At 36.6% G+C, this 17,880-nt stretch overlaps 1 protein-coding gene across 6 annotated transcripts in view; it reads left to right on the top strand.

The window, feature by feature from the left end:
- The window catches only part of spock1 (SPARC (osteonectin), cwcv and kazal like domains proteoglycan 1), a 294,145-nt gene that overhangs the window by 239,535 nt on the left and 36,730 nt on the right, over window positions 1-17,880 (top strand). For 4 of the 6 annotated variants that reach the window (XM_073922464.1, XM_073922465.1, XM_021481084.3 and 1 more), the window contains exon 7: window positions 2,268-2,382. In XM_073922464.1, coding sequence (XP_073778565.1) covers window positions 2,268-2,382 — 115 coding nt within the window. Of the gene's footprint in view, window positions 1-2,267; window positions 4,334-6,316; window positions 6,445-17,880 lie in introns of those variants that run through there. The other 2 variants (XR_012390146.1, XR_012390147.1) reach the window with 1 other exon arrangement.

Genomic DNA, 17,880 nt, shown 5'->3' with positions numbered 1-17,880 from the left:
GATAGATAGATAGATAGATAGGTAGGTAGGTAGGTAGGTAGGTAGGTAGGTAGGTAGGTAGGTAGGTAGGTAGGTAGGTAGGTAGGTAGGTAGGTAGGTAGGTAGGTAGGTAGGTAGGTAGGTAGGTAGGTAGGTAGGTAGGTAGGTAGGTAGGTAGGTAGGTAGGTAGGTAGGTAGGTAGGTAGGTAGGTAGGTAGGTAGGTAGGTAGGTAGGTAGGTAGGTAGGTAGGTAGGTAGGTAGGTAGGTAGGTAGGTAGGTAGGTAGGTAGGTAGGTAGGTAGGTAGGTAGGTAGGTAGGTAGGTAGGTAGGTAGGTAGGTAGGTAGGTAGGTAGGTAGGTAGGTAGGTAGGTAGGTAGGTAGGTAGGTAGGTAGGTAGGTAGGTAGGTAGGTAGGTAGGTAGGTAGGTAGGTAGGTAGGTAGGTAGGTAGGTAGGTAGGTAGGTAGGTAGGTAGGTAGGTAGGTAGGTAGGTAGGTAGGTAGGTAGGTAGGTAGGTAGGTAGGTAGGTAGGTAGGTAGGTAGGTAGGTAGGTAGGTAGGTAGGTAGGTAGGTAGGTAGGTAGGTAGGTAGGTAGGTAGGTAGGTAGGTAGGTAGGTAGGTAGGTAGGTAGGTAGGTAGGTAGGTAGGTAGGTAGGTAGGTAGGTAGGTAGGTAGGTAGGTAGGTAGGTAGGTAGGTAGGTAGGTAGGTAGGTAGGTAGGTAGGTAGGTAGGTAGGTAGGTAGGTAGGTAGGTAGGTAGGTAGGTAGGTAGGTAGGTAGGTAGGTAGGTAGGTAGGTAGGTAGGTAGGTAGGTAGGTAGGTAGGTAGGTAGGTAGGTAGGTAGGTAGGTAGGTAGGTAGGTAGGTAGGTAGGTAGGTAGATATATATATATATATATATATATATATCACCCTGAATCACTGGACTGGCTCTTACCTGCACAAATACGGACCCTTTCAGTGTTAAAAATAAGATACGGTCATGAACCGGCGGATAATTGTTCAGTGAATATGCGCACAAACAGTGTATGAATGGTGCATCTATCTTAAGAGTTCCCACAAGGTCTAAAGACTCTTTAGACTGAAAAGAGTAAATAAAGCAGACAACATATTTGCTCTATTCACTTTATTATCTCTCATTTAATAAATATAAGTGCAGCAGAGAATGTTGTTACCATACAGATGGAGCCTTCTGAATCTAATTTTATTTCCAACCAAGGGTCATTGGAAATACACACCGATAGAGAGATGGATGGATGAATGGATGGATGATTGGAATGATGGATGGATGGATGGAGGGATGGAAGGATATTAACAGATGGAGCCTTCGAAATCTAATTCTATTTCCAACCAAGGGTCATTGGAAATACGTGCCTCAGCCTGCATTTTTGTAAAACTAAACTTAAAGATGTTGCTTTGGGTATGCTGTGTTGCACGTTTCAGATGACAAATCCACTAGAGGGCGCGGTCTACATTTTTTACTAATATGAAATAAATTATTTAGAGTAGTGTTTCCCAACCCTGTTCCTGAAGCACATCAAAAGTACACATTTTCAACCTCCTTCTAATCAAACACACCTGAACTCAATTCTGTTCAATTCACCTTTATTTCTGGAGCACTTTTACAGTGTAGACTGTGTCAAAGCAGCTTAACATAGAAGTTTACAGTAAACTGAAACTGTGTCAGTCCAGTTTTGAGTTTGAATCAATTCATTCATTAATTTGTTTTCCTTCAGCTTAGTCCTTCAGGTTTATTCATCAAGGGTTGACACAGTGGAATAAACCGCCTACTTATCCAGCATATGTTTTAAACAGCAGATGCCCTTGCAGCTGCAACTCAGTACTGGGAAACATTCATACACTCTCATTCACACACATACACTACAGCCCTTTAAGTTTATTCAATTCCCCTATAGCGCATGTGTTTGTACTGTGGGGTAAACTGGAGCACGCCAACACAGGGAGAACATGCAAACTCCACACAGCAATGCCAACTAGCCCAGCTGGGACTCGAACCAGCGGTCTTCTTGCTGTGAGGCCACAGTGCTAACCACTGAGCCACCGTATTGCCTGCAATGAACCTGTGCTTCTTAATTAATTAAACCCCTAATAACACAGCAGATTTGACACCATCTCTGTGTGATCAGATGAACGCATCACCTCACTTCAGCACTCCAATCATAATGTGATGACTTTCAGACTCATTTCACGAGAGATAAAGCTCAGTGTGCTGGTTAATTGTGTTAACGTGTCCAACTGCACCACACAGAATCCTCTCTGTTCCTCCGCAGTGTAAGCTGGAGTTCCAGGCCTGCAGCTCTGGGAAGAGTCTGTCTGCGAAGTGTGAGGGTCCGTGCCCTTGCCTGCCCGGACAGGAAGTCATTAAACCACACACAGAGAAGAACGGTGAGTCACTTCCTGTTTGTTTTTCCTCATCAGCTGATCAAAATGAGTTTCATTTCAAATATCTGGCAACATTTGGCATCTTTAGTAGTATCTTAATTTAAGAATGTTTACATACATATCGTGAAAAACATATCAACATATGCTTAACTCATAAAGTGTGTGAGAAATAAAGGCTACTGAGTCTCCTGTAAACGATTCACTGATTCAAATGATCTGATCAGAGTGAGCCTCCAGTAAAGGATTCACTGATTCAAATGATCTGATCAGAGTGAGTTTCCAGTAAATGATTCACTGATTCTAATGGTTCATTCAGAGTAAGTCTCCAGTAAACGATTCACTGATTCAAATAATCCGTTCACAGTGAGTCTCCAGTAAACAATTCACTGATTCAAGCTATCCTTTCAGAGTGAGTCTTCAGTAAACGATTCAGTGATTCAAATGATCTGTTCATAGCGAGTCACCAGTAAACAATTTGTTGATCCAAATGATCTGTTCAGAGTGTCTCATGTAATCAATTCACTGATTCTAATGGTTCATTCAGAGTAAGTCTCCAGTAAACAATTAACTGATTCAAATGATTTGTTCAGTGTGAGTCTTCAGTAAATACTTTACTGATTCAAATGGTCCATTCAGACTGAGTCTTCAGTAAATACTTCACTGATTAAAATGATCTGTTCAGAGTGAATCTTTAGTAAATACTGCATTGATTCAAATGATCCGTTCAAAGTGAATCTTTAGTAAATACTGCACTGATTCAAATTATCCGTTCAGAGTGAGTCTTTAGTAAATAATTCACTGATTCAAGGGATCAATTCAGAGTGAGTCTTCAGTAAATACTCCACTGATTCAAATGATCCGTTCAGAGTGAGTCTTCAGTAAATACTTCACTGATTCAAATGGTCCATTCAGACTGAGTCTTCAGTAAATACTTCACTGATTCAAATGATCCGTTCAAAGTGAATCTTTAGTAAATACTGCACTGATTCAAATTATCCGTTCAGAGTGAGTCTTCAGTAAATACTCCACTGATTCAAATGATCCGTTCAAAGTGAATCTTTAGTAAATACTGCACTGATTCAAATTATCCGTTCAGAGTGAGTCTTCAGTAAATACTTCACTGATTCAAATGATGCGTTCAGAGTGAGTCTACAGTTAACAATTCACTGATTTGAGTAGGTTTTCACTCGAATCATCATGAATTATCAGAGTGGTTATTAGAGGTTTTGACAAATTTAGTAATTCAGCTTTCAAATACACCGTCATCAGTAAGTACAATATTACTAACTTAATAATAAAAAGTTACTGACTTACTAATGAGTAAGACTGTGAAGAAAAACTTTATTCTTCTACTGGAGTAATATTTTAACAGGATTTCTGTCCTTTTACTCAAGTGCCTGATTTGCGTATTTCCTCCACCACTGGAAATAACTCACTGACTCGCTACAAGATGCTTCTTACCTTCATATATAGATATAGGGAAGGAATATACAAACACAACGCAAGTCATTACTGACCTCTTTTCATGAGGTTACATGCTGGTCACGCTCGGAATCATGGGAAAATACGTTCTGAAAACCGAGGCTTCAGATTTGAAATGCATTTGAAGCGACGTGTGAATGTGTTTTGGAGCGAGGTTGTGCAAGCTGCATTCGCCGTGTTTGTGCAGAAAAATGAACAGATTTGAGTTGGACACGGCAGAACATTTGTGCTTCCTGTCTGAGCAAACCGTAAGAGACACATGAATAAAGCCTCAAGAAAAGCAAACACTCAGATGCAAGTTTTTAGTGTGTGTGTGTGTGTTTGTGTGTATGTGTGTGTGTGTGTGTGTCCTGAGGGGAAAGCGAATAGCGGATTTAGCATTTTGAGAACAAAACTGGACATCAGAGGAATGAGGTCTCTAGAGGAATGCAAATAGAGAGAGAGAGAGAGGCAGAGAGATGGAGGTATGATGGTGATTTAATTTGACATTCAGATGTTTTATTACCCAAGAGAAGGAAATGTATTTAATGAGAGCTCTTTAACGTCTCAGTTCTCTCACTTCAGATTTAATGGGATTTTTCTGTCTTTCTTGACTCAATGTTTTTGCTAAAATGAACCAAAAGTAATGACTAAATGTTAAAAGTCAACTGTCAATATGAAGGTAAAGGTTTACCATTAAATGATCTCAGCTTCAGGTTCATTTGAGTCAGACTGGCGGGCTAAACTCATAATACTTGTCACATAAACCAGCGATCGCTCTCCAGAGATCGCTGGTTCTCACACGAACACTATGGACTACACTTTCACCTTCCCCTGGACTACATATTCATACATGCTCTCCCAACACTCACGCCTGCTCATTCATCTAGCTTGATTACACTCACCAGCTGAACCTTGTCAGAGACTGATAACACACCATTCAATTCAATTCAATTCTGAATTGAATTGAATTAAATTGAATTGAATTCATATGCAGGGCTCGAAATTGCGACCATTTTGGTCGCATATGTGCCCGAAAATTAATCTATGCGACCTCATAATATATTTGGGCGCATTAGTGCGACTGCAGATAATGGTTGTAGTGCGACCTGTTTTGATTTTTTGTAAAAACGTGCTGAATCGCTCTTCCCTGCCGCTATATTGGTTCATATTAGCTGTCATTCACTCAAGGTATTCCGCTGTCAGATGACACGGAAGGAGCTTTTATGACCACGGAAAATGCAAACGGCTGAAGAGTAAAAACTTAAACACACAGGTTTGCAAACCCCACCTAAAGTTGAGGCGCAGATGAGAGCGATCATGATACGTCACGTGGTGAATAATGATCCGCCAGCTGAGATCAATCGAGTACGCGCTTCTTGGAGAAGGCGCCCGAATCTCGATGCGTTGCATTCACTGCGTGTTCAGCGCAAATGTCCGCTAAAAGTCAAATCTAATACTGTACATATCATCGCCAAAGAAGCTCGCCTTTACTAAGTTTACACTGAAACTGCGGCTCATAACAAAGACCGGTATTGGGCCGATGGTTAGCGCAAGAATCCTGCTCTGCCTGCTCATAAATTGGGTCGGCTGACTCGCCAGCTTTTCCACAAACACAGAAAAATTAAGATCATCTCAGACTGAACCTTTAAATTGACACAAACTGAAACCAAAACTTTTAAAGAGTGATAGAAGTGAGACTTTACTTACTTTCTTTTGTCTATTCTTTTTTGAGGTGTATATTATTATTATTTTTTATTTACTGATGACTGTTTTGCAGCTTTCATTATTAAATTGAATGATTTATTATAATCTTTTGTTTGTTTTGTAGCAGAAATATTATTTATTAAATTGACATGCACAAAAAACAGCAGTACAAAATAAATATTTCTTACTGCAATGCTTCATTTTTGTTTGATGCAAACTATACATTTATTTTTCATAAAGTAACAGACTTTTTATAGCAGATAACCTGCATTCATGCACATTTAAGGCAGCATCACAATGAGAAATGGAATTCATTGTTACTATTATTGTCATTTTTCATCATCATTAATATTCTATAGCCTAATTATTAGACATTCATTTTGGAATTATTGCACACAAATATCAATGTCTTCGCAGCATTAGTTAGATAGTTGTTTCTGGTTTTTGTCAGTCCTATTAATGTTGTTTTAAAATACAATAAATCAGAACCTTAAAAAACAATTTGCAGCGGTGCTCATTCATTTTTGGTGGGTGCTCCTAAATTTTTTCTGGTGCTCCTAAAATTTTTTTGGTGCTCCTAAATATTTGTAGTTGGGAGCACTGGTGCTACCAAGTAAAAAAGTTAATTTCGAGCCCTGATAAGCCACTCATTCACCCATCCTGTTTGCCGAGTCTTGTTTGCATTAAGTGACATCACAACTTGTTTCTCCTTGCCCTGTTTCTCCATGTTTAGACCTCAGCCTTGTTTACCTTTTGTTCTCCTGTTTAGCCGCCTGCCTTATGACCTATAGCCTGTTATACGATTACGATTCTGGACTGCCTGCATATACCCGTTTGTACCTGATTGATCTTTGCTTGCCTGACGCTGAATAAACCTGCATTGTGGATTTTACCTTCAGTTGTCTCATCTCCTCTCCGTTAAATAGAAACTGTAAAACAAATTATTCTGACTTCCACTGTATATTTGTCGGTTCTCAAAACTGTAGCCCTGGGCACATATTTCCAGTGAGCCCGGGTTTGTCATTTGTCAACAGGCAGAAACTAAAATCACAGTGTACTTCTGTGAAACAAACATCTCTCTAACATCCCCCAGTAAAACTAGTCTCATCCGAACAGGTCTTAAGAGTGTAATTGAGCTGAATTGGTGTGGATGCCGTAATAACGTGAAATATGAGTGATTTTTCTTCTATATGGAGAGGGCTGAATGAGCAGCCTCTAAGCAATGAACTTTTCTTCCTGATGTGTTTTGATGACACATCAGTGTGTTATTTTAAGGGTTTGTTGTGTGTGTAATTCAGATTCATGACCTCTTGCCTGTTTGCTCTTATTTCCCCAAAGGTTTCCCCCAGCAGAACACACACATACACACACTCTCTCTCTTTCTCTCAGACGGAGCGTTATGATGTCTGTATTTTAATGACTTCAGATCAGTGACATGATCTTTAATTGGAAAAGTGCTACATACATCAGGAAGCAATTACCAGAGAGAAAGAGAGAGAGAGAGAGACTGATAAAAAAGAAAACAGTGTGATTTAAAAGTCCATTTTTCCCTCATTTCCTCGTGTCTTTGTTGTCTCACGGCCTCTTCTCTTTCTTTTTATTTGACCTGTTCATCTTGTTTTGTCATTTTATCACTGACTTTCATCTGGCTCTGTCTTTTATGTGTCTCTGTTCTGTATTCAGATGGAACGGTTATTGCTCTGCGTTTTTATATATATATTTTATTTTGTTCTCAGCGTCTGTCCATTATCTTTTCTTGTCTTGCGTTTTCAGTCACGTGATTCCCACTTGAGCTTAACATTCACTAAGAAACCTACATTACCTGAGTTTGGGGTTTTCGATGTTAAAAATGTACAAATATTTGAGGTATTTATAGTTATTATTCAAGTATATGCATATACACGACTTTAATTAAAAAATATTTTAGGTAAATATGACAATAGTTAAAGTTTATGAAACTTTGAACTTTTGAAAGTTTATATTTAAAAAGGTATTTATAAAAATAAAGTACATTAATAAATATGATTTATTGACTTTAGAGGTTTTTAAAAACAATAATTAAAATATATGAATAAATATGACTTAGGTATTTATACAAATAATAGTGTATATTATTAATTATGACTAATTTTTAAAAAGTATTTATGACAATATATAAAGTATATGAATAAATATGATATTGATGAAAAACATTTTAGGTAATTTTTAACAATAATTAAAGTATATTAACAAACTTGATTTGATTGAAAAATATTTTGAGTATTAATTACAACAATTAAAGTATATGAATAAATATGACTTTAATGAAAAATACTTTATATATTTATAACAATAATTAAAGGATATTTGTATATATGAATTTTTGAAAAGTAATTTAAATATAAATAACTCAATTTAAAGTATATGAATAAATATGACTGTAATGAAAAATACTTTAGGTATTTTTATCAATAATAAAAAATATTAAATTATGATTTTCTTAAAATATTTTAAGTATTTATAACAATGATTAAAGTACATTAATAAATATGACTTTATTGAATTTTTTAGGTATTTATAACAACAATTGAAGTATATGAATAATTATGATTTAATGAAAAATACTTTATACATTTATAATAGTAATTAGTTTAATTAAATTAATTTAATTTAATTTTAAAAGGTATTCATAACAACAGTTAAATATATTAAAATATTATTGACTTAAAATATTTTAGGTATTTATAACAGAAATCTAAGTATATAAAATATGACTTTCTTTAAAAAATGTTTAGGCATTTATAACAACAATTAAAATATTTATTAATAATTTAAATTTTTTGGAAAATAATTGAGGCATTTATACAATATTAAATATATTACAAAATATGATTTTATTGAAAAAAATATTATATAAAAAGATATTTGTAACAACAATTAAAGTTTATTAATAAATATTACTTTAATGAAAAATACTTTAGCTATATATAAAAATAATTAAAGTATATCCATAAACATGGCTTTAATTAAAATGGGTACACATAACAATAATTAAATATATTCAAAAATATGGCTTTCTTGAAATATATTTTTAAATATTTACAACAATATTTAAAGTATATTAATAAATAGGAATTGAAAACCAACCAAAGGTGGCAGCAAGTCCTTGTTTCAATGATTGATTTATTAAATTACTCAGTATTCAAATGATTCATTCAACATCTGATGCATTTAGAAGTGATGCATGTGGCTTTCATTGTGAATGGATAATTAAATCATTTGCTTAAATGAATCAAACAAACAAAAAAAATGATTCATTCAGAAACAAACAAAAAAAAAAAAGCACTGGTAAAATGCTGATTTTTTTTCTGGTTTTGATTAGCCATTTTCACTTCCTGCAGTGGAATCTATTTTTATATAATAATTACTATTGAATATTGATAACCTTGATTTGATCACTGCCATTTAAAAAATTTGTAGTGAATCATAAAAACGGAAAATTTAAAAAAGTAAACACTAAATTTTTGGAGAAAAAAAATATGTTGTTGCTCAACAAATATTAAAATGTTTACATGAATCTAAGCATTATTTTAAATATTTTCAGTATTTTAATTAATAAGAGGTTTTTAAATGACTGAACATAAAATAAAAAAGAATCCAGTAAACAGTATATTAAAATATAAAAAATTTAATAAAAATAAAAATAATCATCATCTATATTATTATTATTATTATTATTATTATTATTATTATTATTATTATTATTATTATTATTATTGTTGTTGTTGTTTTTGTTATTATTATTATTATTATTATTATTATTATTATTATTATTATTATTATTATTACTACTACTACTACTATTATTATTATTATTATTATTATTATTATTATTATTATTATTATTAGAAATATACTTTTTTGGACTGTGCAGATTCAATTTAATTATGAAACCTAATCAAGAAAATAAAAATAATGGGAAAAAAGTCATTTATACAAATTGAAACAGAAAAAAAGCTGAAAAGCAGATTTAATGGGAGCCTCCAGCAGATCTACATGTGTTCGACTCGCAGAGGCTTTTATCCAAAGAGACTTCCTAGAAATCAAACACACGAGCGGGACGCGCTGTGCCTCAGCAACTGCTGGAGAAAAAAAAGACACGGAGAGGTGGAGATGATCACAGATGAGCCAGAAGGGGTGGAGATGGCCAGAAGATGGGTTTGTTAGGATGAAAGGACGGATGGAGACGAAGAGAGAGATACCATCTGAAGAGAAACACAAGAGAGGTTTTTCACTCACAGCAGGAGAGAGAAGGGGAAAATAGAGGGATCACCTGAGAGAAAATATTGTAGAGATGTGTGTGTGAGTGTGTGTGTGTGTGTGTGTGTGTGTGTGTGTGTGTGTGTGTGTGTGTGTGTGTGTGTGTGTGTACTGAACAACACTCGCTCATTATGTTTTGAAGAATCGTTTTTCACGCTTTACACCGCAATATAATACACCACACACACACACACACACACACACACACACACACACACACATGCGCGCACACACACAAGCTCATCTTTCTTCATCGGGCCTCAGAGGAAAAACAGCAATATAAGCCTTTCAGTGGGAAATTACATCCACACAAATCTGTGTGTCGGTGATCTTTGCCTTTCTGGGTCATTCTGTGATGCAGAAAATGTGTGCACGTGTCTTCATAAAAATAGATGGTAATCATATTAGTAATTATCCTGTCATCATAATAATATAATTACCTGAACACATGGTAAGTCTTTGGATAATGGATATCTGGAATGGAAAAAAAAAATATTGACATATTGAGACATTTCCAAAATATATACTCATACTGGCCACTTTATTAGGTACACCATATTAGTACCAGGTTGGATCCCCTTTTTGCCTTTAAAACTGCCTTAATCCTTCGTGGCATAGATTCAACAAGCTACTGGAAATATTCCTCAGAGATTGTGCTCCATATTGACTTGATAGCGTCACACAGTTGCTGCAGATTTGTCGGCTGCACATCCATGATGTGAATCTCCCGTTCCTTCACATACCAAAGGTGCTCAATTGACCTTATTCTCCGCAGACGAGCGGGCGCTGCCATTTGAATCTTTTTGGCACGAGACTTCCGGTCTCATTCACTTCCATTCATTTTTAGACATTAAAAACTGCTCGTTTCGCTGTTTGATGTTGCAAACTGATATTTCCTTGTTATATTATTCTACTTGGTCTGTATAGTCATGCAAACATTTGTTTGTAGAGCAAGTAGTTTGACCGTTTTTTGCCGTTTATTATTCTTTGTCATTTCTCCCATAGAAACGGAAGTTCTTAGACAATCGCGAAAACAGGCGCACTTCCGCATTTTAGAATAAGGTCAATTGGATTGAGTTCTGGTGACTCTGGAGGCCATTTGAGTACAGCAACAGCAAACAACAACAGGAAGGATCTAGGATGCAAGGTCTTTTAATGATCGGTGAGTGAGAGACAGTTCAAACAAAATGACACTTATTGTCTTTATATCACCCCAATATGACTGTGGACACACTATAGCTACACACAGTCCTGTCCAAACAGCATTATTTTCATCCTAGGTGCCCTTTAAAAAAAATTCAGTCTCCCTTTTAAATACATTTCCTTTTTTATTTTAATTATTGTGGCATTTCCATCCAGTTCATTCATGTGTTTTTAAGTGAAGCAACCATCTAGTGTATGAACCTGAGCTTGAACATGACGGGCTTCAGTAGCTCCAACTACTACGAAAATTTTCCCAGCTCTTCACAACCTTGCGGTACGTCCAGCAAAGCCTCTAATTCCCCCTGATTCGCAGTACCTGTCGAGCATTAATATGATGGTTTTAATACATCAGAAGAAATGTCACTGGAGTGTTTGACTCTCGTAGTCGTAAACACTTAATTTTAAAGGTCAGACATATCAATAGCTCTCACAGCCAGATTTACGTGATCAAAACATTATTCTTGTGTGCACGTCACATTAGGAGATGATAAATACGGCATTCAGCGTTGGTCTTACATCCATTAACTGCAGCCTTTTTGTATGCTTCTGAGGGGTTTTAGGGGTTTTGCACCAGAATTAAGTTGTAATTTTAGGCCATTTCTCATTCTCTGTCTGATCAGTGCTGCAGAACTAGTGTTAAAGGCACAAATATGTATGCTTTTTTCTTACTAATATCTGAAAATCACTCTAAATGTGTTATATAATTGCTGACTTGGGTACTTACATTATACCAAATACTTTGAAAAATGTTTAAATCCAGAGAAACAGAGTGTGTATTGTGTGTTTATGCTAATGACGTCACACACCTTCCTATTCGGGTTAAGCTTTCTAGAAAACAGGGAAACAGAAGCGAGGCTTTTATATGCTGTGTGTTTATTACTGCGCAAAGCAGCATTAAAACAGCTGACTAATGTGTATTTAGTCTGAATGTATTTGGTCTAGTCATAGTGTCATGATAACAAGTAATAAATATTTTAGCTCCATCTACATGATTTGAGTTCCCTTAGGATGTAATGAAGGCCATAATTCCCGTGATTCCACACTCAGTCACGCTGTCATCAAACTGCGCATTTGTTTGTTGTGAATATGCGCCCTCTGGTGGAGAAAATTACATACTGTTTCTTTATGTTTTGTGCATTAAATGTGGTCGTTATGTTTTAAGTAACTCGTTTTTGCTTTCCATTTTAAGTTACGACTTTCTGTTTACAATATGTACTCATTTAATAACAATATTTAAAACAACAGTTCACTGAAAAAGAACACTTTGTTCATGTATTAACCATCAGGCCATCCTGTGAGTAATCTAGAGCAAGTGACAATGTTTGCAACACAAGCTCATTCTGAAGATGTACTCCTATATACATTTCTGGAGATTGCGAATTATGTAACCAAAGCTATGTATGGCTGCATTTCACTTTTAAAGCGAACGTTACCAGGAGGTATGACGCCGTCCCTTTTTCACTTACCAGCTGATCACTGGTAAAAAAAATCAGGGAGCTTTTCTTTTTCTGGATTGCTTTTCAAAAATCAGTCGGTTTGGATTAGGGAAGTGGATGGGCGGGTCAATTGTTGCTTTAAAAAATAATATTGGTTGGGTTTAGGGAAGGGGGGAGGGTGGGGCTATTAGTTGGTTGGTCAGGCAGTCAGAAAATCAATCAACAGTGGCCTCTGGTGGATTTACGCGAGAACAGCAGCCATGAATGGCACTCGCGAGAGAAATTTGAGATCTCAAAAAGCGTTCACAGCGGCCTCTGGTGGATTCGCAAAAACAAAAACTGCACTGCTGATGATACTAACTACCTTTGCCTCTGAATAAACATTAACAACGATCACTAATCACACACCTACCAATTCTGTATAGACAGGACAATCAAGACCAACTGGAGCCGTGTCTTTTTTAAAAAGAGACGAGCGGCAAATCCGGATTTTACCATTTCCAGATGAGAAAAGCTCTCAGGTAAAAAAATGTTCCTTAAAAACATATTTCTGTCGCATGTACTGGAATCCAAACATGAGTCCAGCTGCGCTCTCATAGCGGGAAATTGAAAACAAAGCCTTCATTGCAGCACATTTATAAACTCAACACTGACGACGCATGTCTCCAAACAATTTTTCTTCCACTTGTTTTGGCAACACAACGTGGCGTCTTTCTGTTATCTGAACACTGTAACAGGTATAAACAGTCTTCGAAGCTATCATGCATATTACTGAACTTGCACCTCATACATAATAGACCACACTAATCAGTTTAAATCAAGTCCTTCTCATAAATTAACGCTGCATACTCAAATGCGACGCGTTGTACTGGGCGGTACTGTCATGGTTTGGTGAGGGGAAAAAAGGAGCGAGGACCCAAGTGCAGTTAAATGGATATTTATTAATAATAAAAATAAAATAAAATGCAAAACAAACTACCCCAAGGGGGAAAACATGAACAAACAAACAAACAATCAAAACAAACTAAGATAGGAAGGCTGGCAGGAATAAGGGCTGGAACATTCAGGACTGAAACATAGCAACATACAACGACAAACTGGCACAGGACAGCAGACATGAGGAGAATATAAGCAGAAGTAAATTAACACACAAACAGGTGAACCTAATCAACTAATAATGGGTTAACAAGAAGGGTTGGACTAGACAATAGACCAAAGAGCACATGACACAAAGAGACAACACAAGCCATGTGCTCAACGAGACTAGAACACGCAGCCAATGAGAGAACTCATTAACCACATGTTCATTTGACAAGACAAGCACAACACTGAAGCAAACAACTAAAGCACGCGACCACAATGTAAACACAGAGCCACGTGCTTAGACAACACCGACATAAACAAACACAAGATAGACACATGATAGATGAAAACACACCGTGTGCTCACACAAATGTTTCATCTCAGCGCCAACTAAAACCAACCAAACTGAGATATTGAGAATGAAACAGCGCTATGCAGATAAAATGAAACACAAACACGAGTGCAAGAGAGCATGGCACAAGCATGTCAATGCCCACGACCACGCCCATACAAAGACACAATGACAGAAAACAGGTGCTCGACCCAAGAAAACTCGAGCTGAACAAAACAGGACAGGACAAGACAGAGCTAGTGTCCGAACTCTGCCACCAAAACAAGAATTCACAAGATCAGAGTGGCAGAATCCTGACAGCTGCAGGCATCTAGTCTACATGCTGGAATACATGCAAGGATGTAATCGCTGTGACAATTTCTTTTCAAAACGGAAGAACGAATTTGCTCAAAATAACGCAAAAACAAACAATTTTTACTTTTTTGTGAAATATATGTGTCTTAACCACTTAAACTCTGCGGACCATCTCTCTGACGTCATTGACTTTCGCTTTCAGATTTAAAGGGCTAGCATTGCACCAGACCCCCGTAAGTGGTGTTGTTTGAAAGTGTAGAATCTATATTTAATGCACATATGCATCACTTTGGTTTTTATTCTATTGTATAAAAGTTATTTACACTTAAATACACAGTATTTTGGATACCCGAGCTGGATATTTAACATTGGTTCATTTTCATATTTTTTTATATGACACATGTACAAGTTATAGCTCAAATGAAAGCTCTTGCTCATACAGTTCTAGCATTCTTTTAACTGACTTATATTCATATGCCAAACAGTTGTTAAATGAATTGTGTTGTTTCCATGGCGCAGAAATGTAAACAATACATTCATGATCAATAAGCAGCCCCAGATAGCACAGACAGCTGTCATCTCTTACCTTATGCTGTGTGCTTCAGGGCCGTTCTCCTCTGTTTTTGAGGTGATGTGCATAAGTAATCCTTTTATATGTCTGACGTGGTCCAAACACAGTGAATCATGTTTGATCAAACAAAAGAATAGTGAAATATGTAAACAATGATTGGTCCCTGTGGCTTGTACAGCACCTCTCATCAGTTGGAATCCAATAACTTTTGCATAGATTATGGTAGAGACATTTTACTTTTTTCCTATAATTACAGACATGTGCAGGAACCACCAAAATTAATTACAGCACGCTAGACAGCACAGAACCTAAAAGCTACACTTTCAAATTTGAGTTTATAGAAAAAAATACAAAAAGCGCCTCTTTTTTTTTGTTGTTTATTATAACACAGACAACATATAAAGTTATTTTAAACACTTTCAATAGTGTTTTAGGAAAATTCAAAGGGTTTTCTTTCAAATGATACCAAATTTTTGCATTTACACCTCTGCATGTGGATTTGAGAAGCTTTTAAATTTGGGTAGGCAAAATCCAGGCGGAAATCCCCAAATAGCAGCAGAGTTTAACTGGCTAATAGTGTTTTTTTGCAACATTTTAGCAACATCTCATAAAATGGCTTTTGGTGTTTCATGACCCTTTAAATAAGAAGATTAACATTGACATGGAAGTTAAAGTTTGTTACTACAGACGCTATTTAGATGTTTATTCAATTAATGATTAATTAATATTTAAAAGTACACCGGTAAATGTATCTTCAGTACTGCAGTCATCTGTAATGTGTGTGTGATGCGTCAGTCTCCCGGATCGTTCCAATATTTTAGTGGAGCAGACCACCTGAGATCCTGCACATTTGCATTGATATTTTGCATTTGCTTGTGTGTGTGTGTGTGCGTGTGCGTGCGCTTGTTGAAGGTGACTTTTCTTCCTGAAAGAAGCGTTCTGCCTTCGGACGTCCTACTTTATACTCTGATTACCCATAATTCAATGTGGCCAACACACAGCTTGCACTATTCCTTGTGGGAAGGTGTGTGTGAGAGTATAAAAACCTGAATTTGCATTGTTGCCAGACTTTATGAATCATCAGAAAAGCGGCGGCACTCTTCTGCTCTTCTTAAAATCACACACACTCACACACACACACACACTCACACACACACACACTTACACACACACACACTGTTAGTGGGCCCTGAGGGAAAACTGTGTACTTTGATTAAAAGAAGGAAAAGAGGCTCAAAGTTCAACAGTGAGAAACTGAAAAGGGACAAAAGGAAAGCGCAGCTAATTAATTAATGATCTTGGTTATCTGCGTTTCCTTCTGTTGGTCCGCCTCGTAACGATAGAGGAAGGACGATAGCAGAAGTAAAAGCTCTTTTTTTAATTATTCTTTTTCTGTACTTGACTGCGAGACGATTAATTAATCAGACTCTTCTTAGATTAAACCGGAATCAGACACATGCGGCCTGCGAGAAAGTGTGTTTGCCAGCAAATTAGACCGAGTACTAATATTCTCTTTTATATACAGTAGCAGCTTATTATCTGCTTATTATTAAGATACGGCATGATCTTAGTCTACATCTCTAATCCTACTCAAACCCAACTTCTACATTAATAACCATTAATAAGCAGCAAATTAGGAGTTTATTGAAGCAAAAGTCATGGTAAATATCTCAGTAATAGCAACAATTGAAGTTGCTATTATCAAGTGTTTACACTCACCGGCCACTTTATTAGGTACACCAGTGGTTCTCAAACTGTGGTACGTGTACCACTAGTGGTGCGCGGGCTTCCTTCTAGTGGTACGTGGAGGAATTAAATGTCATATGTACATGCTACATATATTTAAAAATCTTATCAAAAATGATTTTGTATATGAATATGCAACACAATCTCACGGCAATTTGTAACTTTTTCATTTAGTGGCTAATTCGTACAAATTCGTACGATCTAATTCGTACATTTTAGTACGATTTGCGTATCCCCCAATGACGGTTAGGTTTAGGGGTGGGGTTAGGTGCCACGCCTCCTTTTTAAAATCGTACATTTTCTTACGACTAAACTCGTACGAATTCGTACGAATTAGCCACTAAACTGCCAAAGCGTAAAATACTTACGTTTTCTCGTGAGATCAGGCTGGAATATGATGACATATAGCCTATATTTATGAGGTCCAGGCAACATTTCCAGGTGTTGATAAATAGGCTAATACAAGTTAATACTTTACATTTAAGTACAGAATTTATTCTTTTTTTTTTAGCTTTTAAAAACAGTAACCTGTCATTTTCAACGTTTAAAAGCGCATTTTAATTTAATTGTTGACGTTTTTAGTTTGTTTTCGTAATTTTTGTTTATTTATTTTTTTAAATACAGTGTTAATATTCAAACTATTTATAACTTTTAAGGTGGCTGACAAAAATAAATAGGAATTAAAACAATAAAATAGTAGGACTTAATCTGCCTCGTTTTGGAAATGTACAAAGCTGTAGCTGCTTTACTGGGCCTACTACGCTACTCTATTTCAATACAGCTTATTATGGTGGTACTTGGAGAAACAAATTTTTTTCCGAGGTGGTACTTGATGGAAAGAGTTTGAGAACTATGGAGGTACACCTTACTAGTACCAGGTTGGATCCCCTTTTTGCCTTTTGATCTGCCTTAATCCTTCGAGGCACAGATTCATTAAGGTACTGGAAATATTCCTCAGAGATTTTGCTCCATATTGACATGACAGCATCACGCAGTTGCTGCAGATTTGTCGGCTGCACATCCATGATGCCAAGATCTGGTGACAGTGGAGGCCATTAGCGTACAGTGAACTCATTGTCTTGTTCGAGAAACCAGTCTGAGATGATTTGCGCTTTAAATAACATGGAAGTAGCCATCAGAAGATGGGTACAGTGTGGTCATAAAGGGATGGACATGGGCAGTAGGAATACTCAGGTAGGCTGTGGCGTTAACACGATGCTCAATTAGTGCTAATGGGCCCAAAGTGTGCCAAGAAAATGCCCTCACACCATTACACCACCACCAGCAGCCTGAACAGTTGATACAAGGCAGGATGGATCCATTCTTTCATGTTGTTGATGCCAAATTCT

This window comes from Danio rerio, chromosome 14 (genome assembly GCF_049306965.1).
Source record: "Danio rerio strain Tuebingen ecotype United States chromosome 14, GRCz12tu, whole genome shotgun sequence".
Lineage (NCBI taxonomy): Eukaryota > Metazoa > Chordata > Actinopteri > Cypriniformes > Danionidae > Danio > Danio rerio.
The sequence above is the reverse complement of the archived record's forward strand: the minus strand, read 5'-3'. Positions and strand labels throughout refer to the sequence as shown.